Consider the following 26,409-nt stretch of genomic DNA (forward strand, 5'->3'; position numbering starts at 1 on the left):
TCTTTTGTCTTGCCCATTCACCCTCTAAATGACACACATACACAATCCATGTCTCAATTGTCTCAAAAATGTAAAATCCTTCTTTAACTTGTCTCCTCCCCTTCATCTATACTGATTGAAGTGGATTTAGCAAGTGACATCAATAAGGGATCATAACTTTCACATGATCAGTCTATGTCGTGGAAAGAGCAGGTGTTCTTAATGTTTTGTATACTCAGTGTACTTCTGCCAGGTAAGCCTACTTTGCAGTTAGCATTTAATTGAGAATGTTTTGGGGGAAGTATTTCAGTCAACCCAGAAGACGGTTATCACATCAACTGGCAACACACGGAGTGATTGACATACGCACACATCACACAGACAGACAGGGGCAGTATTGCTGAAAGTAATTGGCAGATATTGTGTTAGGTTTGGCTTTTTAGCCAATAGTGGTTAACCAGGGGTGGGATAATGACAATGCTGCGTTGATTAGATAGCAAGCTCCCAGCTACTGTCTGATATTTGGGCTATTTTTTTTATGACCGTTTGTGGCGGAACACTCGAAAATTGCTTGTACTTTCAGAATTGTTTGCCGAGCTACTCATAGGTGGGCTGGGAGCTACTGGTAGCTTGTGATCGACCTGTTAGAGACCCCTGGTCCATACAAACGGAAAAAGATGAGCCTGACAAATGGCATAGGCCTAAATCTAAATACACAACAGCGTTTATAAATGTATAAAAGAACAACCTCTAGATTTGAACCTTTTATTGTTTGTTTTTTCCTCATGCAGGTCAGACAAGTCTCCTCTCACTCAGAAGCGTATTGCTAACATCATCGAGTACCTGTCCTTCGAGGTGTTCCGCTACACTGTCCGAGGGCTTTACGAAAACCACAAGTTCATCTTCACCCTGCTGTTGGCGCTCAAGATCGACCTGCAGAAGAACAACGTCAAGCAGAACGAGTTCCAGATCCTCATCAAAGGTATCAGATCCTCACTACTGATCCTAGTTAACAGATCTCTGTATAGGTAGCAGTGTAGGAAAAAAGTAATGGTTTAGTAGTAGTACATATGTAATGTTCTCTGTGTGTTATAGGGGGTGCTGCTTTAGACCTGAAGGCGTGTCCTTCCAAGCCGTTCCGTTGGATCCTGGATCTGACCTGGCTCAACTTGGTGGAACTCAGCAAACTGTCACAGTTCACTGAGATCATGAACCAGGTGGGGCTGAACACTACAGTACCCTTTATTAATTCTATCATTAGCAATGGTCACAGCTTTGTCTGAGGAGTACACTGCATTGACTTTACTTCTCTATTCATCTTATAGGTGTCTCGTAATGAGAAGGGCTGGAAGGTGTGGTTTGACATGGACAACCCTGAGGATGGTGTGATTCCTGATGGATACAACGACTCCTTGGATGTCTTCCATAAACTACTGCTCATCAGGTGAGCTCCTGCTTCTCAACATCAATATTTTACACTTATTTTTTTTTTACTAAGTCCTTTGTAGGCCTCTTACAAGCCTGTTATAAACAGATCTCTCTTGAGGTTGTGGCTAGCGCATTCAGGTTCGAACCCAGGTTTGGTTGTACTCTCCTCACAGATCATGGTGCCCTGACCGCACCCTGTCCCAGGCCAGGAAGTACGTTGGAGACTCGATGGGCATGAGGTTCGCTGAGCCTGTCATCCTGAACCTGGAGAGTACCTGGGAGGAGAGCGACACCCGCACCCCCCTCATCTGCTTCCTCTCTATGGGCTCTGATCCCACCAACCAGATCGACGCTCTGGCCAAGAAACTCCGGCTAGGTTAGCCCTATGCCTATCACCCTGAATGAATCACTAACAAGTCACTGACAATACTGTCATTGTGATATTGTGTTTATTTGTTGCAGAGTTCAGAGCGATATCAATGGGCCAAGGTCAGGAGATCCATGCAAGAAGGCTCTTACAGATGTCAATGACACAAGTGAGGGCTTCTGACATTCAACTCTTTGTAAATAAATGTAGTATACAGCATATACAAATGTTTTCACATAGCTAAAAGTGTTTGTGTGTGTACACACAAGGGTGGCTGGGTCCTGCTCCAGAACTGCCATCTGGGCCTGGAGTTCATGGATGAGCTGCTGGAGACCGTCACCACAGTGGAGACCATGCACGACAGCTTCAGAGTGTGGATCACCACCGAGCCCCACGACCGCTTCTCCATCACCTTGTTACAGGTAAAGGCCCTGTATACACCTACTCAGACAAGACCAGTAATCTCCCCAACAATATTACATTCTCCATGTGAAACGGACCTATCCCCTAGCCAAAATCCAGAATTGCTATATTGTCCTAATCACAACCCTTATGTCTAAGAATAAATATTTACTGACATGATTATTTTCTTTCTTCCAGTCCTCTATCAAGTTCACCAATGATCCCCCCCAGGGGGTGCGGGCTGGCTTGAAGCGTACGTTTGCCGGAATCTCTCAGGATCAGCTGGAAATCTGCAACCTGCCCATGTGGAAACCCATGCTTTACAACGTAGCCTTCCTACACACTGTGGTGCAGGTACAGACTCAGCCCACTGTCTTGATGCATTCATATTTCTAGATATATACTGTATTTAATGTAATTTACTGATTTTGCCTGGTCTGTTACTCTGTTGTAGGAACGTCGTAAATTCGGGCCCCTGGGTTGGAACATCCCGTATGAGTTCAACTCGGCCGACTTCACAGCCAGTGTGCAGTTTGTCCAGAACCACTTGGATGAATGCAGCCCCAAGAAGGTACTATCAAAATAGTCTAGGTCTATCTGAAGCTACAGTGACTATAGTGTGCTCACAGACCTACACGTAACGTTTTTCTCCAGGGTGTCTCATGGGTCACGGTGCGTTACATGTTAGGGGAGGTGCAGTATGGAGGAAGGGTCACTGATGACTACGACAAGCGGCTGCTCAACTGTTTCTCTCGGGTAATGTCATTTTCCTTTTCAGTTAACGCAACTGTCTTGATAAATCTGTTGTACATGTGGGTAATCGTGTGGGAAGCACAGACTTTGTGTTCTAAGCATCATGTGTTCCCCAACAGGTGTGGTTCAATGACAAGATCTTTGAGCCGACGTTCTGCTTCTACACTGGATACAAAGTGCCTGTGTGTAAGACAGTGGAGCAGTACATGGAGTACATCGCCACCCTGCCTGCACTGGACACACCTCAGGTCTTTGGTCTGCATCCCAACGCAGACATTACGTAAGACACCGTTGATCATCACAACGCTTCTCTCTTATCATTTCTATGCTGTGTGTTAGTCTTAATACTCAATATGAATACATTCATATTATATACCGATTCTTGTTCAGATATCAGACCAACACGTCTGCTGAGGTGCTGGACACCATCACCAACATCCAGCCCAAGGAAAGTGGAGGAGGAGCAGGGGAGACCAGAGAGTCCATTGTCTACAGACTGGCAGAGGACATGCTGGAGAAGTTGCCCCCCAACTACGTACCCCATGAGGTCAGTGCTCACTCTGTTTATGAAGGACAGGAACACAATGTAGCAAAATGTTTTGCAACGAATAATACAAATCTATGTTCTCATTGTACAAATTACAGTAATAACTCCCTGTTTCAAAATGTTTTCCACTTACTGAACACCCCATATGGTTCTAATGATGGACTTAGTCTTAAGATGCTTTTGGGAAACCAGCCCTTGGCTGTAATGAGCGAATACACTGTATGCTCACACAACAAATTATATTGTGATGTGTACTGTAGGTGAAAGCCAGGCTGGTGAAGATGGGTGCCTTGAACTCCATGAACATCTTCCTACGCCAAGAGGTGGATCGCATGCAGCGGATCATCGGAGTGGTGCGCACCAGTCTGGTCGACCTCAAACTCGCCATCGACGGTACCATCATCATGAGCGAAGTAAGAGAGCTGGCTAGAATGACCACTATAATGTATTACGACTATATTACATGTTAACACTTTAATTGTGTTATATTTCAAATTAATATTTAGAGTTTTATAGCTTAGAAATCTGTAATAACAATGTATGAAATTGTGTGTTATTTTGATGCTTAAATATTCAATGTCATATTCATGTTTTACCTCCTAGAACCTGCGTGACGCCCTGGACAACATGTTTGATGCACGCATCCCCAACATGTGGAAGAAGATCTCGTGGGAGTCGTCCACTCTGGGCTTCTGGTTCACCGAGCTGCTGGAGAGGAACACACAGTTCTACAGCTGGGTGTTTGAAGGCAGACCCAAGACCTTCTGGATGACTGGCTTCTTCAACCCCCAGGGTGAGTCTCGTTCAAACCGTGAATTAGGCTAACTGATCAAACTTGCAGGGTAAGTTCAATTTACTTGTAATATTCAAAATACAGTTCAGCATAAATTAGCTTGTCATGTCTTCATCCTATTACATCACTGAAGATCGATTACATTTGTTAGATATGTCATTATAATCCTATCTCTTTATGTTTGCGCCCTCTGTATGGCTATAGGTTTCCTGACTGCCATGAGGCAGGAGGTAACCAGGGCTCACAAGGGCTGGGCTCTGGACACAGTCACCCTGCATAATGATGTGCTGAAGCAGAGCAAGGAGGAGATCACTGCCTCTCCTGCTGTAAGTAGCCTCATGCAAAATACTATCATTGACAACACATGTACAAGATACAGCTTTCCCTCTTTACCATCCATCATTCTCTGTCTCTCAGGAGGGGGTCTACGTCTACGGTTTGTACCTGGACGGGGCCGGCTGGGACAGAAGGAACTGCCGTCTCATCGAAGCCACTCCCAAGGTGTTGTTCTGCCCCCTGCCTGTGATTCACATGTTCGCCATCAACTCCACTGCCCCCAAGGACCCCAAGTTCTACATCTGCCCCGTCTACAAGAAGCCTCGGCGCACAGACCTCACCTACATCACAGGGGTTGTGATACGCACGGTGCAGTCACCCGATCACTGGATCTTACGTGGTGTTGCCTTGCTCTGTGACATCAAATGATGGACAACTTCTCAGTATTTTTTGGGTGTTTGTGTAACCCTGTGTGGTTTCACTCAAGTAACACAAATAAAATATAAAAAAATCCAACTAGTGAGATGTAGACATTTTTATGGAATTAACAAGCAGTTTTACATCACAACCAATACTAGTGTTTCGTTCATTGAAAGAGTCGAGGTGCATCCAAGCATCATAAGATAATTTTAACAGAAAAATCACAACTCGCTCACATTTCAAAAAGTTCCTTAACTAGCTACATATTATAACACCAGAAAATGTGATTTAACCCAAAAAATGTAGTATCCATTATACTGGGAGTTACAGGTTAGGTACTGTTTGGTGTAGCACTGAATTTAAGACCAATTTAGCTTGGCGATACTGTATTTGTCCTCGATTCGTGGAAGAGTCTCAAAATGTCCTTGTCCAGTTGCAGGGGGTGGGGTCCCTTTGAATTAAGAAAATGCACCATTATTAAAATAAATATTTTTTTGCTCCATGAAGTAATCCAACTATATGTGTATGTTGTCATCTTGTCTATTTCAAGTCTTCTCTCATTGATCCACCCCAAAGTGCTGCATGTCATGACAGACGCCGGTCTTGATCAATGAGAGAACTTGAAATAGACAAGATGGCGGCGTACACATTGTTGGATTACTTCATAGAGCAAAAAAATACAAGTATTTTAGAAATTCAAACGGACACCCTGCAACTAGACAAGGTCATCTTATGAGACTCCCGTTTCCACGAATGGAGGCCGAAGGCAGCATCAAAGGTTGGTTGAAAATTCAGTGCAACACCAAATACTACCAACCTGTAACTCCCAGTATAATGGATACCAATTTGGGGGATTTAAATCACATTATCTGGTGTTACAATCTGTAGCTATTCCTTTACATGGTTAGCTGAAGTATTCCCATTTCACAGTCCAACTGCTCTGCTGTGAGGGTGCCCATGAGAGGCTGACAGTCAGGGTTGAATACTGAGTAAGCGCTCAGTTCTCCAGGTTGACGTTTAGCTGGGCTCCGCAGCCCCTGGTAGAGCCAGTAGAAGAGGGAGATTAGGAAGAAAGGCAACCCGAAGGCCAGCTCAGCGAACAGCCCAAGCAGAACCAGCCAAAGCAACACCTTCAGCAAAGTCCGGTTTGCAAAACCAAGTTGCCTTGAACCAAGCCTTCGACCCAGAATGCAGTCCAGCAGACAGTCATCCTAAAAAAGTGAAGAGAATCACGAGTTAGTTAGCGAACATTGAGGGGTGGAATTGAAATAAACGATCTATGCCATGACGCTACATCAGTGCCTGAAGTTGTCGTTTTTTTGTGTTTAGCCTACCCCACACTGTAAAGTCCCTGTAGCCTGAGGTACAGCAGGCATCTGATGTTTTGTCAACTCCTGTGCGTCTTTATCAGCTGTTGACTCCCAACTGGCTGACTTCAAAGTGCTTCCACTGCCAGGTGTTGTTATGGGCTGCATCTCACAAGCCCTTGTATGGGGCTCTGAACTTTGCAAGCTTTTGCTAATGCTAACAACTTCTGATTCATACTCATGCAGAAATGAAAGACTGTGTGACAATGTATGCACTGTGCACGACGGGTATCAAGCACTGATAGCTAGCGAACTAGCTAGCTAGACTGATTTGAGACGTCACTTTGTTCTAGCAAATTGCCCCTCGATTGTGTGAAACGTAATCTAATCAAAAGCGGAAATGTTATATAAGGTGCTTTCAATGCATTGATAGAATTCAAAGTTTCACTGTCACAAAGAGTGATGTGAGAAATCCGTTAAACAGATCTTAAAATATGTTGTTCTACTTCGGCAAAGGTATTTATAACTAACCCCGGGTTGTTTACTTCCTGTTCCGGTTCGGGCGTAAGTAATGACGTCTGTTGTGTCGTAAAGCGCAGGGAAATAAACTTGACTCAACCGATAACTCAGGGTCGTCACTAGTTACAAACTTTAACCACTGCTAACCTTATGCCTAACCTTAAATTAAGACCAAAAAGCTCGTTTTAGTTATTCATTTTTACGATATAGTCCATTAGGATATTTTAACTAGTGGAAACCAACAGCCAGGGATGAAGAGCTAGGGTGATTTCATTACGCTGATGCAACAGAAACCGTGTACTCTAAACGCTGTTTGAGTTCCGTATTGTTCTTAAACGGAAGTTGTAGTTTAGCAGCTGGAGGAACAATTAAAATGAATTACAACATCCCAACAGCTTTTATGTCACATCGAAGAGTATTTGGAGTAGTGGAATCAGTGTAATGAATACATCCCTGTCATATTTTCCTCAGTAAATGGGGGAAAGTAGAGGTCCTCTTTGGAACTGTTTTCTTCTTCTGTAGGGTTTTATGGCGGACTACATCCCCAAAAGGTATATTGCCAGGGGGTAAATATTGGCAATATAGTAAAAGTGTATGAAAACAAAAATGTTTTTTTTTTTGTCTTCGTTTAAGGTTAGAGATAGGGTTAGAAGTGTGTCTAAGGGTATGGTTGTGGTTTAAAATCAGATTTTAAGAAGATAAATTGTAGAAATAGGCAGGGTTTATGATTGTGGTAACTAGTGACGACCACTGAAACGTGCGTGCGACTTAAAAAAAAAGTATTATTCGTTTTACTTTTATTTATTCAGGGTAGCCCAATTGAGATCAGTGTCTCATTCCGAATCACGTCATTATTCCCTTTGTAAACAAAAAGGGCGTTATGGTAGACAGCAGCCAAAGGTTTAAGAGTAGCGGCAGCTGCAATCTGGTAAATGGTTTCACCATAGTCAAGAGCTGGCAGGAAAGTTGACTATACAATCTGATTCCTGTTATTTAGGCAAGATCTACAGTGCATTCGGAAAGTATTCAGACCCCTTGACTTTTTCCACATTTTGTTACGTTACAGCTTTATTCTAAAATGGACTAAATGGCATTTTTTCCTCATCAATCTACACACAATACCCCATAATGACAAAGCGAAAACAGGTTTTTAGAAATTTTTGCAAATGTATTAAAAATAAACAAATACCTTATTAACATAAGTATTCAGACCCTTTGCTGTGAGACTCAAAATTGAGCTCAGGTGCATCCTGTTTCCATTGATCATCCTTGAGTCCACCTGTGGTAAATTCAGTTGATTGGACATGATTTGGAAAGGCACACACCTGTCTATATAAAGGTCCCACAGTTGACAGTGCATGTCCGAGCAAAAACCAAGCCATAAGGTCAAAGGAATTGTCTGTAGCGCTCCGAGACAGGATTGTGTTGAGGCACAGATCTGGGGAAGGGTACCAAAAAATGTCTGCAGCATTGAAGGTCCCTAAGAACATAGTGGCCTCCATCATTCTTAAATGGAAGAAGTTTGGAACCACCAAGACTCTCCCTTGAGCTGGCAGCACGGCCAAACTGATCAATCGGGGGAGAAGGGCCTTGGTCAGGGAGGTGACCAAGAACCCGATGGTCACTCTGACCAGAGTTCCTCTGTGGAGATGGGATAACCATCTCTGCAGCACTCCACCAATCAGGCCTTTTTGGTAGAGTGGCCAAACGGAAGCCACTCCTCAGTAAAAGGCACATGACAGCCTGCTTGGAGTTAGCCAAAAGGCTTCTAAAGGACTCTCAGACCATGAGAAACAAGATTCTCTGGTCTGATGAAACCAAGATTGAACTCTTTGGCCTGAATGCCAAGCGTCATGTCTGGAGGAAACCTGGCACCATCCCTACGTTGAAGCATGGTGGTGGCAGCATCATGCTGTGGGGATTTTTTTCAGCGGCAGGTCTGGGAGACTAGTCAGGATCAAGGGAAAGATGAACGGTTCAAAGTACAGAGTAATCTTGATGAAAACCTGCTCCAGAACACTCCGGACCCCGGAAGGTGAACCTTTGCCCCAGTCTAAAAGGACAACGACCCTAAGCACACAGCCAAGACAGATGGCGCCGACAGATATAGCAGCTCTGCTTCTAGCTCCTAAGCAACTTTGCAGTATTTTGTGTTATTTCTTACATTATTAGCCCAGAAAATGTTTGTGTTATTACATACAGCCGGAAATAACTTTTGGATATCAGAGCGGTGGTAACTCACCAGCATTTACGACCAGGAATACGACTTTCCAGAATTGGATCCTTTGTTCATACCCCCTCCCCAGAGCAATTGCTCCAAAACCCCGCCGGTGGAGAAGAGGTATTCGGAATGGACTTCTAGTCCGACTCAGGAGACATGCACATCATCCACGCTTCCGAGTATATTACTCGCTAATGTTCAGTCTCTGGATAATAAAGTAGACAAGCTCAGGGCAAGGATTTCCTCCTAGAGAGACATCAGGGATTGTGGCATACTCTGTTTCACAGAAACATGTCTCTCTCGGGATACAGACAATCACAGACTACAAAGGCAAAACCAGTCACGTTACGGACACCGACATCTTGGTTCCGGACAAGCTAAACACCTTCTTTGCCCGCTTTGAAGATAATATACTGTTTTCTATTCTACTGTATTTTAGTCAATGCCACTCCGACATTGCTCAATCTAATATTTATATATTTCTTAATTCCATTCTTTTACATGTGTGTATTGTTGTGAATTGTTAGATACTACTGCACTGTTGGAGCTAGGAACACAAGCATTTCACAACACCTGCTAAATATTTGACCAATAAAATTAGATTTGACAATGCAGGAGTGGCTTCAGGACAAGTCTCTGAATGTCCTTGAGTGGCCCAGCCAGAGCCCGGACTTGAACCCGATCTAACATCTCTTTAGAGACCTGAAAATAGTTGTGCAGCAACCATCTTACCTGACAGAGCTTGATAGGATCTGCAGAGAAGAATGGGATTAACTCCCCAAATACAGGTGTGCCAAGCTTGTAGCCTCATACCCAAGAAGACTCAAGGCTGTAATCGCTGCCAAAGGTGCTTCAATAAAGTACAGAGTAAAGGGTCTGAATACTTGTGTAAATGTGATCATTTTTTATTTTGTATAAATTTGTAAAAGTAACAGTTTTTGCTTTGTCATTATGGGGTATTGTGTGTAGTTGGAGGGGGGGGGGGGGGCAATTTAGTTAAGGCTGTAACATAACAAAATGTGGAAAAAGTCAAGGGGTCTGAATAAAAAAAAAGAAGCCCACTTTAAATCTCAGCTTTTTAATTAGCTCACCCATAAGTTTATAAATATTTTTTTTACATTAGATCTTTGTCAATCCGAATGCCCAGATATTTATAGGCAGGAACCCGATCAATGGGAGAACAATCCAATGAATAAATATGTAGTTCATCTGAATTTTTTTTGCTAGAATTAGAGAACACATATTTAGTCTTGCCCACATTAAGTACAAGTTTTAAACCAACCAGGGCTTTATGTAAGGCAACAAAGTCACATTGCAGCTCTAGCCTGGTCAACAGTTTGCAATGGCATACATAAGTGTCATCTGCATACAGATGACTATTACATGTTTTAAGACCAAAATAGTAAAGAGCAGGTCCTAGTACAGTAATACAATTTTACAAGCGGATGGTGCTTTCCCAGCATCATCAATATGCACTTGTGGTGAATGATCTTGTAGTATGGAATAGGCTCCATTTGACTTCAAAATCAATACCAGCAATGTACTTCATTCAAAGAAATACGTTGCCAGTTCCTTTTTAGTACAATGGGAAGCTTAAAGTACAGTAGCTATTCCATTTCAGATTAAAGTCAGTTGTTTGAGTGTCTTGAAGGGTTTCATCTGTTGGCCAGTGGTCTGTAGCCCATCTCTCCCTCTAGCTGCTCAGCTGTAAGTGCACCCAGGAGAGGCTGACAGTCTGGGTTGAACACTGAGTAAGCACTCATTTCTCCAGGTTGGCGTGCAGTTGGGCTCCGCAGCCCCTCATACAGCCAGTAGAAGAGGGAGATTAGGAAGAAAGGCAACCCGAATTCCAGCTCCGCGAACAGCCCAAGTAGAACCAGCCAAAGCAACACCTTCAGCAAAGTCAGATTTGTGAAAGCCAGTCGCTTTGAACCAAGCCATTGACCCAGAGTGCTCTCCAGCAGCCAGTCATCCTAAAAAAATGGGGGGGTTAAATGAAGTTACAGTAGCTAACATTGACAAAATGGAATCAACGTTTAACAAGCATGGTCAATGAATCTCCAAAGAAAGTGTTTATTAGTCCAGGACTAGGCCTAAACAGTGTAGGGTAACCAGCCCCTAGTATTTTGAGTAGATTTTTAGCCTACCCCCCAATGTTTAGTCCTTGTAGCCTGATGGACAGCAGAGATTGGATTATCTGTCAACTCCTGTGTGTCTGGATCAGCTGTTGATGACTGGCAACTGTCCGACTTCAAAGTGCTGCCATTGTCCGATGAGTTTATGGGTAGTTTTCGCTCTTCGCTCTTCCTAGCGGCCACATCAGCCCTTCTTCGGGCCCTGAACTCCGCAAGCTTTTGCTCCATATGTGTACAGCTTCTGAGTCATGCAGCAATGAAATAATGCGTGGCAACGTGTGCACGACAGTTCGCTAGATTTTTTTGAGAGGTCCCAAAAAGATTGTTCGAGTGAAATCGCGTCTTCTCAACCGCGGAAATCGCGTCTAAATAGTGTTATGGTAATAATTGAATTCACTGTCACAGGAAGTATGAAAAGATTTTCCTTAACAAATCTGTTTCAGTTCAGTTTGTTTACTTTCCGGTTCAGCTAGGCGTACGTAACGACGTAGATTGTGTCGTAAATCGTCAACCCCATCATCCAGTTGACAAGCCAAACTTGCTTTTCTTGGTAGACGGTTTGTCTTTATTCAATTTATATATTGTAAGTAACCAAATGTGCAATTGACTGATTATTTAGGTATTTAATTGCGCATTCCAGAGCATTATAGATTATAATTCAACGTGTACAGTAGTTAGCTCTGCTCAGCTAGCTAGCTAATTTAGCTACAATCCTACTCATGTCAAAATTCTCCATCCATAGTTCTGTATTAATCGAATAAAGGTAAATATATAGCTAGATCAATATGCCCTTTTAGATATGTCCCTTTATGTTTGTATAAGAAATGGACACAGGAAAGTATTAGAGTCACTGACACACTACATAAAAAAGCAGAAGTCAGCTAGCTAAGTATTTTAATCTGATTCACATTATTCTTTGCAATATTCTCTCTAATATCCCAATTTTTTCCTGACACAAAATGGACAGCCCCAGCCCAGCAACCCACCCTCACTGTTGAGCAGGCCAGATGTAAGAACAGTTGTCACATACTTTTGTCTTATTACTAATGCCCAGTAGTGGCACAGATCTCTTCAAACTGCTTGTGTTGCAGTGGTGCTGAGTGAGGTCATCCAAGCCTTCTCTGTGCCAGAGAATTCAGCGCGGATGGAGGAGGCACGGGAGAGCGCCTACAACATGGGCAAGATGCGATAGCTGGTGCTCCCCATGGCCACCCAGATCCAACAGGAGGTCATCAAGGCTTATGGCTTCAATGAGGGAGAGGGTGAGGGAAGCCACTTTGTGAAACCAGTTCCATACAGAATGAAAGGGTAGAGCTAGACAATCTATTGTCACTTGTCAGTGGCATTGTTTTGGGTGAAGACTGAATGCTATCTTTTTGAGTCATGTTCAGTTTGACCTATACTTAAAAAAAATATAAATGCAGCAATTTCTATGATTTACTGAGTTAGTTCATATAAGGAAATCAGTCAATTGAAATATATTCATAAGGCCCTAATCTATGGATTTCATATGTTGGTCACAGATATCTTCTTAAAAAATGGTAGGGGTCGTGGATCAGAAAACCGGTAAATATCTGGTGTGATGCAGCTCGACACCTCCTTCGCCTTGAGTTGATAAGGCTGTTGATTGTGACCTGTGAAATGTTGTCCCACTCCACTTCAATGGCTGTGCGAAGATGCTGGGTATTTGCGGGAACACACTAACACGTCAATCCAGAGTATGAAAACATGCTCAATGGGTGACATGTTTGAGTATGCGCTGGTGGAAATTCCTGCAGTCAGCATGTCAATTGCCCTCAACTTGTGGCATTGTGTTGTGTGACAACTGCTCATTTTAGAGTGTCCTTTTGTCCCCAGCACAAGGTGCACCTGTGTAATGATGATGCCATTTAATCTGCTTCTTGATATGCCACACCTGTCAAGTGGATGGATTATCTTGGCAAAGGAGAAATGCTCACTAAGAGGGATGTAAAATTTGTGTCATACTGAGAGAAATAAGCTTTTTGTGAGTATGGAACATTTCTGGGATCTTTTATTTCAGCTCATGAAACCAACTCTTTACATGTTGCATTTATATATTTGTTCAGTGTATTTGTGAAATCATGGTGGTCAATCATAGTAGTCATTGCTTGTTTTAGCTATTTTTCAGGTGTTCTTAAATTTGCCCGTCTGGTGAAGATGTATGAAACTCAGGATGCAGAGATAGCAGCCATATCAGTCAAACTGGGGTCTCTTCTCCTGCCTCCCCTGTCCACTCCACCCATAGGTGGTGCAATCCCAGCCTCCTAGCAAACTATTTTATTGTGGACCGCCTTGTTTTTCCAGAAGGGACATCTACAAAATGTTACTGTACTTTCATCAAGTACAATACTGCTATTGTATAAAATGTCAATCTCAGTTGTCACAGCTAGATAAATTGTATTAATATAAAACTCAAATTTGAGATTTTTATTAAAGATAACAGCAACACAAACAGATTAAAACAACCTTTATTATGGCAGTAACGCTTTGGCAACTGTTTGTCATTTATCATTCTCGTACAGTACCATTGTCACAGTAAAACTGTTTAGGGAGGGCCCCTGTGTCTCAATTTATACTTGAGACACATACAATACATCGCTCTTATTTCTCACATTCTCCCTCAATCACAAAGACAAGCAAACATTGTAGGATCCAGTACTTATATGGCCTCATTGTTGCTCCTATTATCAGACAAAACCTCATGACACAGTTCATTCCCATACTCCATAACAGGAGACAAGTCCCTCTGTTGGATAGTCCACCCTATGGTACTTCTGTTTACATACTACATTTAAAACATTTACTTAAAAAAAATGTTTTTCCAAACAAATCATACATTAAAAATATTACTAGCTAGACAGCACAGTACACACATTTTTCAAAGGCAGTCACTCTTGGTTGATCGCAGTTGTGATGCACACAATTCCATTGAATGAACTCATTCAAGTTGTCCAGACATTTTTTCTGCTTTGAATTGGGGTGTATACAGACATTAAAATACTACTTCTGGCTACATTAATATCACAACGGGATAGAGTTTTCTAAGGGTATAAAATCAGATACATGGGGAGAGCGTGTCTATAACATTCAAATCTTCCAGTTAAAAACTTGTGACAGACTTCATATTGTTGATAAAAATTTAAAGGCATCCAAATAAGTGCACAACAGAGTGAACAGCAGTAGAACCCTAAGTGATGAACTTGAAGTCATTGTTCATTTTTCCTGGTGCAAATAGTAACATCCTTCCCATATCCACAATTTCCTAAATTATGGTGCTCCTTGTGGTCATTTCCAATGGCTCCTCATTCAGTGCAATCACTTTGTATTTACCAAAAAAAAACAGCTCTCAGCCCAAAACCCCCATGGTCAGCGCTTTCTGAAATCAAGATCGACCCAGTTCACAGTAGCTCCATCCACAGTGCACCTACAACCAATGGCCAGCAGCAGGAGCCTCTTTGCACAAAGAGTGAGGCTGAAGCAGAATTCCGTTCCATCAGTAGTCCTAATCCCCCTAGTGGTATATCACTCAGAGTCCAGTTCATGATGCAACAAAAATAACCAGACTGGTGGTGGCAGACCAGTTAGACGTAGTGTTTGGTATGGAACCCAGAAGGGAAATTACCTTACATCTCAAAGTGACGAAACATGCTTTCAACATACCCCAGGACCCTCTGCCAGTCGGGCCCACCTGGTCTCAGCATCTCCTCCACGGTCTGTCAAGCAAACACAAACACTATGTTGAAGAATAATAACTCCATACTCTCCGTCATGGACAAACTCTATTCTCATGCAAAGGTGCCCACTGAGGAGTACTACGCAAGGCCCCAATCACAAATACAAACATCAGTGACACCTTACATTTTAGTCACAAGTCAAGCTCCCTACCGTATTTTCCCAACAGCTGTGTTACATGTTCATGGTGACGTGTTAGTAGGAGTAATATGCAGGTGAAATTCCCAGTAGTTAGCCCAGTTAGTTTAAATGTGGGTCTCACCAAAGTGGCTGGGATTCCAACACTCTCCCCTGTCTGGAAGGCTAGATCCAGGTTCTCGCTCTGCACAGAACAAGTTTAGGACTTAACTGTAGGGTCAATATAACAATATGTGCTGTATGTGAATGGGTATGCATTCCTCTTACTTTGTCTCCTGTGCTGAGACTACTGTAGGGGATGTGTGTGGGCAGATAGGTGTGGTACACAGCACAGAAAGCCAGACCATCCTCCCAACTGCTACTGAAGTTGGTGATCTCAATATTCTGTAAAAAAATAAAAATAAATCTAAGGTTTGTATGGGTCAGAATACAGACCGATGTTTTAAAAATATGAATGTTAAGCTTGAGTTATTCTAGAAAACCTTGCCACTTCTGACCTTATAGCCCTGGGTGCGGCTTTGACACCAACGCAGGAGTGAGTTCCGCCTGGAGCCTCCATGACGTCGCAGCAGCATGCTGAAACCATCCTGAGGTCTGGACGGTGGATAGCAGACAAAAGTTATGTAGATAGAAGGCTTTATTTGGGCATATTTCTTAAGTATCTCTAGAGGGCCTGTCTACTCACCTGAACAATGGGTCTGCGTTCTGGTCCTCCTCCTGTTTTTCTGCCAGACATGAGCAATTAGTCAAGAGCACGGTAACTTTAATGCGGAAGACACATTTCAGTTGATTGCATTCATTGTACAACTGTCTAGGTAAAAAGAAAGCAGTTGTGGATTAACTCATATACAGTGCCTTCAGAAAGTATTCATACCCCTTGTCTTATTTTGTTGTGTTACAGCCGTAATTCAAAATGGATTAAGTATTTTTTTTTTTTATCTCCACACAATACACCATAATGCAAATGTATTGAAAAATAAATACCTAATTTACATTTTAGGGATTTAGCAGACACTTATCCAGAGTGACTTACAGGCGCAATTTGGGTTAAGTGCCTCGCTCAAGGGCACATAAACAGATTCTTCACCTAGTCGGCTCGGGTACCTTTCGGTTACTGGCCCAACGCTCTTAACCGCTAGGCTATCTGCCACCCATAAGTATTTACACCTTTGAGTCAATACTTTGTAGAAGCACTTTTGGTGGCGATTACAGCTTTGAGTCATCTTGGGTATGTCTGGATCAGATTTGCACATCTGGATTTGGGGATTTTCTCCCATTCTTGTGTGCAGATTTTTTTTAGTTCTGGTAAATTATATGGGGAGTGGTGAACAGCTATCTTCAAGTCTTTCCACAGATTTTCAATGGGATTCAAGTCTGGGCTTTCGCTGGGTCACTCAAGGACTTTGACATTCTTGTTCTGAAGACATTCCAGCGTTTCTTTGGCTGTATGCTTTGGGTCATTGTCCTGTTGGAACATAGACTGGGGCAAAGATGTAAAGTTATTTGCATTCTGAAGCAGGTTCTCATCTAGGATTTGCCTGTATTTGGATCCATTCATTGTTCCCTCTATCCTTACCAGTCTCCACGGCAGGGATGATGTTAGACAGGTGATGAGCTGTGCCTGGTTTTCTCCAGACATATCGCTTTGCATTCAAGCTTTAATTTTTGTCTCATTATATCAAAATCTTTTGCCTTATGCTCGGAGTCTTTAACAAACTGGCTCTAACCAGAATAGAAATTAGGAGTGGGAGGCCCCAGTGCACAACTGAGCAAGAGGCCAGCATCCCGGATGCTGGCCTTCTAGGCAGAGTTCCTCTGTCCAGTGTCTGTGTTATTTAGCCCATCTTAATCTTTTATTTTTATTGGCCAGTGTGAGATATGGCTTTTTCTTTGCAACTCTGCCTAGAAGGCCAGCATCCCGGAGTCACCTCTTCACTGTTGACATTGAGACTGGTGTTTTGCGGGTACTATTTAATGAAGCTGCCAGTTGAGGACTTGTGAGGCATCCGTTTCTCAAACTAGACACTAATGTACTTGTCCTCTTGCTCAGTTGTGCACCGGGCCTCCCGCTCCTAATTTCTATTCTGGTTAGAGCCAGTTTGCGCTGTTCTGTGAAGGGAGAAGTACACAGCGTTGTACAAGATCTTCAGTTCATTTTTTTCATTTTTCGCATGGAATAACCTTCATTTCTCAGAACAAGAATAGACTGACGAGTATCAGAAGTTATTTGTTTCTGGCCATATTGAGCCTGTAATCAAACCCACAAATGCTGATCCTCCAGATACTCAACTAATCTAAAGGCCAGTTTTATTGCTTCTTTAATCAGGACAACAGTTTTCAGCTGTGCTAACATAATTGCAAAAGGGTTTTCTAATGATCAATTAGCCTTTTAAAATGATAAACTTGGATTAGCTAAAACAACGTGCCATTGGAACACAGGAGTGATGGTTGCTGATAATGGGCCTCTGTACGTCTATGTAGATATTCCATTAAAAAGCAGCCGTTTCCAGCTACAATAGTCATTTACAACATTAACAATATCCAAACTGTATTTCTGATCAATTTGATGTTATTTGAATGGTCCAAAAATGAGCTTTTCTTTCAAAAACAAGGACATTTCTAAGTGACCCCAAACCTTTGAACGGTAGTGTATATAAATGAGATATTTCTGTATTTCATTTTCAATACATTTGCAAACATTTCTAAAAACAGATGGGTGAGATTTTTTTTTAAATTCAGGCTGTAACAACTAAATGTGGAATAAGTCAAGGGGTATAAATACATTCTGAAGGCACTGTAGTTAATGAATTGACACACACTTGTATAGAAGCTGGACCAGCTGTCCTGTCGTTGCAGTATGCGGTCCATCCTTTTCCCTTTGGCTGGCTCTTCTTTCTAGTAAGAGATAGAGAGAAGAGACAGACTGGACATACTGCATACATGCATGACTGATCCCAAAATGGACCCTTGAATTTCAAGTCCAGGCTTTCTGATAGCATTTCAAAAACAAACTTGTTGGTTGAATATTAGTGTTACCTTGCAGAGAGGCAGTGTTTTACTGGTAGTGGTCTGGGAGCTACCATTCTGTGCAGGGAGAGAGTCAGTGGGCAGGGGAAGTCGAGAGAGGCTCCTGGAACAGATAAGATAGGCCACAGTTAGTTGCCACAGAAAAATGTAGGATATGTGTGTCTATAGCATGGCCTTGCGCAATAAGGTCAAAGGTTGCTCCTACAGAGACACAGGCTGGCTAGCTTACATGCTCCAGATAACAACAAACAGATGGTCCACCCCTAAAATACTAGTACATTATACGGGCATGTTGAGGCACTCACCTGGAACGCTCTGACATCACCACAATCCTCGGTGAATCTCTCAAGCCACACCCCTTTCCCCCAGCTGCCAAATTCCGTAGGTATGCCGCCGCCACCCCCTTCACTTTGAGCAAGTTCTCCCCTCCTCTAACAAGCTCCTTTGGAAACTGCCCTCCCATGTTAACATCCTCTCCCTCACTCTTCACCCTTTTCTCTCCTTCCACTTCTCTTTCTTTCTTCTTCCCATCCAGTGCCTCCATCGTGCTTATGTCTTCACTAGTGTCTTCTCCCTCCGGCCTCTCCTCCGTGTCTCTTCCCTCTATCTCTCTGTGTGAGTCCTTCTCTCTTTCCCTCAGTGAGTCCCTCTCGCTCTCCCTGAGCGTGTGTCTCCGTGTGTCCAGCTCAGCCCTAGTCTGTTGGTGCTCCATGGTGAGAGCAGACAATCTGTGACAGGCCTCTCTGTGTTCAGCTCTCAGGCTCTCCAGCTCCCTGTCCGTGTCCTGCTGTCTGCACTGGGCCTGGTCCAGCTGGCCCGCCACATTCCCATGGCTCTCTCTGAGCGTGCCTAGAGTCTCTTCCGCTTCCACGCGCAGCCGGTCGGCCACAGACACTGCCACCTGTAGATCACACTGGAACTGGAGCCACTCAGCTCGCTCAGTCTGCCAGAGAGAGAGAGAGAGAGAGAGAGAGAGAAAGAGAGTTAAAGATCCTGTACACTCAAACCAGAACCATACATCAGAATATAAGAGAGTGCGTTAACTCATTGCATCAGAAAAACATAATCATAAAGAAGAGACGGGAACTCGCAGGTGAGAAGTAGATGTATCAGTTTACATCCAGGCCAGCAGAAAGACATGCATACATCCTGTCACTGTCTCAGAAAATCTATAGTGCTGTTGATACAGTCTATAGAAAACATGTCTGACAAGCAGGGACTTTGCTTTAGTCAAGTAAAAAAAAAAGATCAATAGGTTACCAAGTTCAGAGTCTGTTTTAGCTAAACTAGCCAACCCAATTCAGGTGAACGCATAAACAAGATATGCCAGGAATGCCTGTACAGTTAATAACAGTAATATAGAGATAGAGGGACAAACTTCCATATGGCAGGGCCTTCACACTGCTCATCACTGGCTCATGTAGACTAGTTGTTGTACCATGTTTGCAGATGGAGGCCAATAGCGATACATATTCTCTAACAGAACATCTTAGAAATAAAGTCAAAGTGCATCACATTTTTTAACCACTGATAAGCGTGCTTAGGTTAGCACAAATATTTCATTCAGGCAGTAAGTGCAATGTTCAGGCTAGTTGCAGGGTTTGTGGAAGGCAGGGTTTCCCAATATTCCTGCTAACCTAAGCAACCTTATCAGTGGTTCAAAAATATGATGGGGCTTTGACTTTTTTTCCTAAGATGTTCTGTTACAGAATATGTATCGCTGTTGGCCTCCACCATCTGCAAACATGGTGCAACAACTAGTCTACATGAGCCAGTGATAAGCAGTGTGAAGTCTAAAATATCTCACATAGTACAGTACAGGGTAGAGAAGGGAAAAAGCGATCCACATCAAAGTAATAGGGATGGATTTGTGTGTGGTCTTAAAATGTCCTCCTCTATTCCCGTCTGCAGTGACCGAGAGAGAGGGAGGGAATGCAGTGGGAGAGAGGTAGGGAATGCAGTTGGGAAGAGAAGGAGGAACGTCTGCCTCACCCTACGTGTGTCCTTCAAATTGCGCACCTCCTCGACCAGCTCCTCTCTCTCCACCAGCAACCGCCTCAGCAGCTCTGACACACAAACATACAGTAAACTAAAGGATGTATTTACACCCCTTGACTCTTTCCACATTTTGTTGTGTTACAGCCTGAATTCAAAAGGGATTAAATCAAGATGTGTTGTCACTGGCCTACACACAATACCCCAAAATGTCAAGGTTGAATTATGTTTTATGACATTTTTACAAATGAATAAAAAAAATGAAGAGCTGAAATGTATTGAGTCAATAAGTATTCAACCCATTTTTTATGGTCAGCATAAATACGTTCAGGAGTAGAAATGTGCTTAACAAGTCACATAAGTTGCATGGACTCACTCTGTGTGCAATAACAGTGGTTAACATTATTTTTGAATGACTACATCTCTGTACCCCACACATACAATTATCTGTAAGGTCCCTCAGTGGAGCAGGGAATTTCAAACACAGATTCAACCACAAAGACCAGGGAGGTTTTCCAATGACTCTCAAAGGGCACCTATTGGTAGATGGGTAAAAATAAAAGGCAGACATCGAATATCCCTTTGAGCATGGTGAAGTTATTAATTACACTTTGGATGGTGTATCAATACACCCAGTTACTACAAAGATACAGGCATCCTTAACTCAGTTGCCAGAGAGGAAGGAAACTGCTCGTGGATTTCAGGGAGGCCAATGGTGACTTTAAAACAGTTACAGACTTTAATGGCTGTGATAGGAGAAAACTGAGGTTGGCTCAACAACATTGTACACTGAACAAAAATATAAAGGCAACATGTAAAGTGTTGGTCCCATATTTTATGAGCTGAAATAAAAGATCCCAGAAATGTTCCATACATACAAAATGCTTCTTCCTCTCAAATTTTGTGCACAAATTTGTTTACATCCCTGTTTGTGAGCATTTCTCCGTTGCAAAGATAATCCATCCACCTGACAGGTCTGGCATGTCAAGAAGCTGATTAAACAGCATGATCATTACACAGATTCACCTTGTGCTGGGGACAATAAAATGACACTTTAAAATTTGCAGTTTTGTCACACAACACAATGCCACAGATGTCTTAAGTTTAGAGGGAGCATGCAATTGGCATGATGAATGCAGAGCTGTTCCCATGTTTCTGAGAGAAATACACTTTTTGTGCATATGGAACATTTCTGGGATCTTATATTTCAGCTCATGAAACAATCACAACATTTAGCATTTATATTTTTGTTCAGTATACTTTAAAATACATGCAAGACCTGAAAATGGATGTCTAGCATTGATCAACAACCAATTTGACAGAGCTTGAAGAACTTTGAAAATAATAAATGGGCAAATGTTGCACAATCCAGGTGTGGAAAGCTCTTAGAGACTTACCCAGAACGACTCACAGCTGTAAATAGCTGCCAAACGTGTTTATACAAAGTTGACTCAGGGGGGTGATTAGCTATTTCTGCATTTAATTTTCAATACATTTGCAAACCTTTCTAAAAACATGTTTTCCCTTTGTCATTATGGGATACTGTGTGTAGTTGGATTATATATATCTTTTTTTTTTTAAATCAATTTCAATTCGGCTTTAACAAAATGTGGAATAAGACGAGGGGTATGAATACTTTCTGAAGGCACTGTTCATACTGTAAGAACCTGCACGCACACTCTGTTAAGTAGAGACAAGACAAACATAAACTATTATGAACCGATTGGGTTGCTATGGCCACGCAGATGCAGAGTCCTTACCGGCTGCTCCTGCTGGTGCGTCCAGGCCCGGACTGAGCTCCAGTGCAGACCTGTGATGTTCCAAAAGGCTAAACAGTGCCAGGGCCATCTCCTCCCCAGCTCGCTCTGGCCTTGCATGGGGCTCCATCCCACTGTCCCGCTCCTGCCAGCTATGCTCCAAAGGGCTACCCTCAAACTGAGGCTGCTGGCCTGGAGACACAGGGCTGCTGGTGTGGCTGTTAGAGCACCGCACTGTCTGCCTTCCACCTTCCATCTCAATCCCAGTCCCCTGCGGAGACACACTGCTTTCCACGCTAATCACGGCACATTCTGGGGGGACGGACAGTGTGTGTCTCCATTTGGAAATGGGGGAGGCTCCACCCTGGCAGACGATGCCCCGGGTGGCCCCGGAGGACGGTGTCCCCTGCTGCAGCAGCTGAGCCGCGGCTGGAGCCAGGTCAGAATCAGAGAGGGAAGAGGGAGGAGTTTGGAACAGATCTAAATGAGACCCTGGAGAGAGACCAAGGGAGTGGAGAGAAAGAGGGAAGGATTAGAGAAAGATGATATAGGGTAAGGAAGAGATGGAGGGAAGAGGAGAGATGAAGAGGAACAGAAAAGCGAGAGAGAACTGCTGTCCTAAGCTATTTAACTGTCTATAAAAACAATACAGAAGAAGACCACAGTTGGCTGCGCCCCTTTGAGGATGCCAGTTGGCTGCGCCCCTTGGAGGATGCCAGTTGGCTGCGCCCCTTGGAGGATGCCAGTTGGCTGCGCCCCTTGGAGGATGCCAGTTGGCTGCGCCCCTTGGAGGATGCCAGTTGGCTGCGCCTCTGGGAAGATGCCAGTTGGCTGCGCCTCTGGGAAGATGCCAGTTGGCTGCGCCTCTGGGAGGATGCCAGTTGGCTGTGCCCCTTGGAGGATGCCAGTTGGCTGCGCCTCTGGGAAGATGCCAGTTGGCTGCGCCTCTGGGAAGATGCCAGTTGGCTGCGCCTCTGGGAGGATGGCTGCTGACGGACACTGCAGAGCCTGTCAACGCCTTGGCACATAGACATACACTCATCTCTGAGTGGCCATATAGAGAGACAAACTACCTCACTGAATCTAGATGCAGCATCAATTTCCTGCTAGCAGCCAATTGATTAACATGGGAAACCCATACACTATGTTTATTCTCTAGTGCGCATTCACACAGACACACACACAGGTCCATAAGGATGTGTGCTTGGCCAGCCTATAGCGTCTCATATTCCCCCTCCCCCTGTCCTTGCATTGGGCAGCAGAATTCTGCAGACTCCTCATTACGCTATCAGATGTGTTGCATGTGACTAGCGGTGCACACACAGTATCCAGTGAGATATTCTCACCCCAGTCTGAGTCTGTTTCCTGCATACTGAAAACAGCTAGAAAGGATAGGAACGGCCAGGGTTTTAAACAGGTGGATAGGAGAGGGATGCGTGTCAGAAAAAGAGAAGACGATGCAGGTAGGATGCATGACGTTCAACATCTAGCCAGCAATAACAACAGAAAAGAACTGAGAAACCCAGCTAGACAGATCGAGAAGAGGATGGATGAAGATAATTCACAAATTGTATAAGCGTACAAACAGCATGAAAGGAAATATTGTAGACAGATGCTCTTTCATTCACTCATACAAACACACATTGGAATGTTGGAGAAAGCATTTAAGGGGTAATGAAGTCATTTAATCAGGAACACAACGTCCTGTGTCTGTGGGAATCAGGAACAGAATGGTCTAAACATAGTTACTGTCAGAAAGTCTAATATAATGAAATGTGACAATGACTGTAAGGCAAGCATTCATGTGTGAGACTAATTATGTAACCGGTGTGTGTGTATGTGTACGTTCATGTAGGGAACCTGTAGGGCCATGGCCGTCCTTTCCACCGACGTTACCCATGATGCAGCAGGTGCAGGGAGGAAGCAGTGTGAGTGTGCTTCCCAGCACCCCTCACTCTCCCCTCTGGTGCTCTCTCTTAGGTCCACCGCAGATTGGATAGGGCATAATACACCTAGAAGTACAGAGAAAGCTCAGACCGTTAATATTTTAATACAAATATGGTTAACACTACTAAATTCCCCTTTAATAGAGTGGGTACCCTGACTACAGTGGAAAACAATGTTTGTTTATTTTTTTCTCAAGTGATGGGAGCAATGACTCATACTTAAAATGCTGCAAGGTAATTGAGCAGGGATGACTGCTGCTATATGTGCATATCCTTGCAGGATGTTCACCATCATCATGCCTGACTCCCCATGTCCAGTCTAGCATTAGATTAATAACACAAGTAGGCGATGAGAGAGAGAAAACCTGACAGTCCCCAGGGTTTAATGTGGAATTAATAGGTTGTTAAATTGATTAGGACAGCCTGATCAATGGAAAGGCAGCTGCTTAGTTTTCTGGACTGGTGTGTGTGTGTGTGTGTGTGTGTGTGTGTGTGTGTGTGTGTGTGTGTGTGTGTGTGTGTGTGTGTGTGTGTGTGTGTGTGTGTGTGTGTTCTTGCAGAAAAAAAGACCTTCTGAATACTAGTGTCTAATACTTGTAAGGCATGGTAATAAGGCTAATGCAAAACTCTGAACATTTACAGACATTACACAGCGGATCCTGAATAAAATAATCCCTGTGATATACAGTATCACCAGTTACCAATGGCATAGACTCGGTTCTGTAAAGGTAGACTAGACACTCGAGAGGGATACAATAACAAGACAAGAAATACACATACTATCTCAGTGTCTATTCGCTGCACACACAAAAATCACCGTACGAGCTATTGGAATCAGGCAAACACAAACACTGTATTATCTTGTACTCAACCACCCACCTTGATCTATATTCCCACGACCACGTAGCCTACCGCCCGATAAATACTGTTGTAGCTGTCTTTTCAGCTTTCCTCGTCACCGCATTTTTCTCCGTCTTCAATAGTCTGAGACAGGATTGGGAGGCTGTTTCCTGCTGTTGAAACGTGTGTAGTAGGAGAGTTACAGAGCGGAGAAAGATAATTGTGGGACCTGCTTGTAAGAAACGATGCGGCAAAACTGCGAGACAGACGGAGGGACGGACTGTACTACGCCGCGCCGTTAAACCGTTGGGGGCATGGAAGCCAGTCTACTGTCCTACTGTGAGAAATTGTATCCTAGAACACTGGATATATTTAACTATAAATGTGTGTATAAAAAGCTCCACGGTCAGAAGTGTTGAGCGAGGAGAATATCATGAATTTGGTTTAAATGCAAGTTGAGAATGACAGATACCTGGAATACATTCAGTAGCTACAGTGTTGGAAGTTCCGACGCAATTATCATTTGGCAGAGAAGGTAGCGTAAACCTATTTAATAGAATACCTTTATTTTTCCAGAAGGAACTTCAGTTTTTCTTCAAGAGATTCTCCAAATATTTTAGATCAGCGATCAACGAAGGGACCTATAGGATTCCAGAGGGACCTACTAGAACTTTCCGGGGGTCTCTGACTATATACCTTTACTTGGCCCAACCAACCGTTGGACGGCGCTATTATCCTTTTACGTCGTTTGTCATTGCGTCTCTCACTCTTGTCCCCCCGCGTCCGGCTCGTACATAAAAACCATAAACCCCGCCTATTTCGATAATCTATCTTCTTAAAAACGGTAACTAACCCTCAACCCCAATTTCAGCCCTTGCCCAACCCCTTCAAATGTATAAAAAAATGCATTCAGGTGAGATGTTGTGGGTGGAAGAAATTGTGCAAAAATATTCATTTTGCGGTGGGTAAATGTAGATGAAACACTTTCTCACTAAAGCATACTTACCAGACGTCCACTGGCATATTCTGATAATAAAATGATGTGCATCGCATGCAATTATGGCTCTGAACAGTTAGCTCACAGTGATATGGCGCCGAGTTCCTGACATCTATTCCCACTTGCTGGGCGCTTCCCCAAAATATTTTGCGGTATTTTGTTAGGAAGAGAAGTGCAATCATCGCCTAGAAATGGAAGATTATGGGCTCAATTCAATCCAACCCGCATTGCAGTGTTTTTTCCAATGGTCTAATTAAAGCATAGATTGGTTTTAAGTACTGTATAAAAAAGCTACTACCAGGGCGACCCTTCTCACAGGTATGTTTTCACTTTTCTGAATTAAAACAGCGTGTTTGCACGGGATGAATATTGTAAATAAAGGGTTAAAAGAAGAAAAAAAAGATATGCAGCCCATGTGGGATTAAAACTCACAACCAACTATGAGACCATTGTTATTAGCGGACTGCGCCACCAAAAAGTTCATTTGTTTTCATTAATTTTTACAACAAAAAAAGTAAAAATATGAGTACTGTCTTAATAAAACAATTTACACCACCATGCTAGAGTACACTGGCTAATGTTACTGCCTCACGTTCAGCCAATCAGGTTGTAGCAGTCTGTTTACCCTGGCTGAACGCTGTGTGCAACATCAGGAAGTAACAGACATTCTTTCTTCAACTTTTTTAAATATATTTTTTTATTTTGAACACAACAAATACAAAATAAAAACAGAAATATACAAACAAGAGTACATAAACCTAACAGACAGGGGTATTATATATCAAGATTCATTTTCAATTTGTTAAATA

The 26,409-nt window shown here is 43.1% G+C and overlaps 4 protein-coding genes and 1 long non-coding RNA gene across 7 annotated transcripts in view; 2 read left to right on the forward strand and 3 right to left on the reverse strand.

Moving 5' to 3' along the window:
• The window catches only part of LOC139582632 (dynein axonemal heavy chain 8-like), a 53,132-nt gene extending 47,719 nt beyond the window's left edge, over positions 1-5,413 (forward strand). Inside the window, exons 74-88 of the mRNA XM_071412796.1 lie at positions 771-961; positions 1,075-1,196; positions 1,305-1,423; positions 1,581-1,783; positions 1,870-1,943; positions 2,044-2,196; positions 2,375-2,530; positions 2,631-2,747; positions 2,831-2,932; positions 3,049-3,209; positions 3,320-3,476; positions 3,737-3,889; positions 4,080-4,269; positions 4,474-4,595; positions 4,687-5,413. Of these exons, the coding sequence (XP_071268897.1) occupies positions 771-961; positions 1,075-1,196; positions 1,305-1,423; positions 1,581-1,783; positions 1,870-1,943; positions 2,044-2,196; positions 2,375-2,530; positions 2,631-2,747; positions 2,831-2,932; positions 3,049-3,209; positions 3,320-3,476; positions 3,737-3,889; positions 4,080-4,269; positions 4,474-4,595; positions 4,687-4,974 (2,308 nt within the window). The 3' untranslated portion in view covers positions 4,975-5,413. The remainder of the gene's footprint in view (positions 1-770; positions 962-1,074; positions 1,197-1,304; positions 1,424-1,580; positions 1,784-1,869; positions 1,944-2,043; positions 2,197-2,374; positions 2,531-2,630; positions 2,748-2,830; positions 2,933-3,048; positions 3,210-3,319; positions 3,477-3,736; positions 3,890-4,079; positions 4,270-4,473; positions 4,596-4,686) is intronic.
• LOC139582631 (SAYSvFN domain-containing protein 1-like) lies at positions 5,066-6,797 on the reverse strand. The gene is made up of 2 exons (XM_071412795.1): positions 6,300-6,797; positions 5,066-6,176 (listed from the first exon to the last, which is right to left on the reverse strand). The coding sequence occupies exons 1-2, from the start codon at positions 6,438-6,440 to the stop codon at positions 5,862-5,864; spliced, it is 456 nt and encodes a 151-aa protein (XP_071268896.1). The 5' UTR covers positions 6,441-6,797; the 3' UTR covers positions 5,066-5,861.
• A 3,099-nt stretch (positions 6,798-9,896) lies between these two features.
• Positions 9,897-11,612, reverse strand: LOC139582630 (SAYSvFN domain-containing protein 1-like). Its single transcript, XM_071412794.1, has 2 exons — positions 11,160-11,612; positions 9,897-10,985 (listed from the first exon to the last, which is right to left on the reverse strand). Exons 1-2 carry the CDS (start codon positions 11,373-11,375, stop codon positions 10,668-10,670), a joined length of 534 nt encoding a protein of 177 aa, XP_071268895.1. The 5' UTR covers positions 11,376-11,612; the 3' UTR covers positions 9,897-10,667.
• Positions 11,613-11,621: 9 nt separating this feature from the next.
• On the forward strand, positions 11,622-20,334 carry LOC139582633 (uncharacterized). The gene is made up of 2 exons (XR_011676390.1): positions 11,622-12,409; positions 19,977-20,334. It is a non-coding gene; the product is annotated as an uncharacterized lncRNA (long non-coding RNA).
• On the reverse strand, positions 13,621-25,356 carry LOC139582629 (cytospin-A-like). 3 transcript variants are annotated; one of them, XM_071412791.1, is made up of 13 exons: positions 25,166-25,356; positions 24,643-24,776; positions 23,663-23,829; positions 21,821-22,309; positions 20,058-20,131; positions 18,371-19,008; positions 18,075-18,168; positions 17,858-17,933; positions 15,724-15,763; positions 15,536-15,632; positions 15,306-15,422; positions 15,163-15,222; positions 13,621-14,881 (listed from the first exon to the last, which is right to left on the reverse strand). In XM_071412791.1, the coding sequence occupies exons 3-13, from the start codon at positions 23,715-23,717 to the stop codon at positions 14,792-14,794; spliced, it is 1,830 nt and encodes a 609-aa protein (XP_071268892.1). In that variant the 5' UTR covers positions 23,718-23,829; positions 24,643-24,776; positions 25,166-25,356; the 3' UTR covers positions 13,621-14,791. The 3 variants fall into 3 exon arrangements, with proteins under 3 accessions (XP_071268892.1, XP_071268894.1, XP_071268893.1); XM_071412793.1 differs by having other exon boundaries at positions 23,678-23,829; positions 25,166-25,354; XM_071412792.1 differs by lacking the exon at positions 24,643-24,776.
• Positions 25,357-26,409: the final 1,053 nt, after the last annotated feature.

This window comes from Salvelinus alpinus, chromosome 8 (assembly GCF_045679555.1).
Source record: "Salvelinus alpinus chromosome 8, SLU_Salpinus.1, whole genome shotgun sequence".
In the NCBI taxonomy this organism is placed as follows: domain Eukaryota; kingdom Metazoa; phylum Chordata; class Actinopteri; order Salmoniformes; family Salmonidae; genus Salvelinus; species Salvelinus alpinus.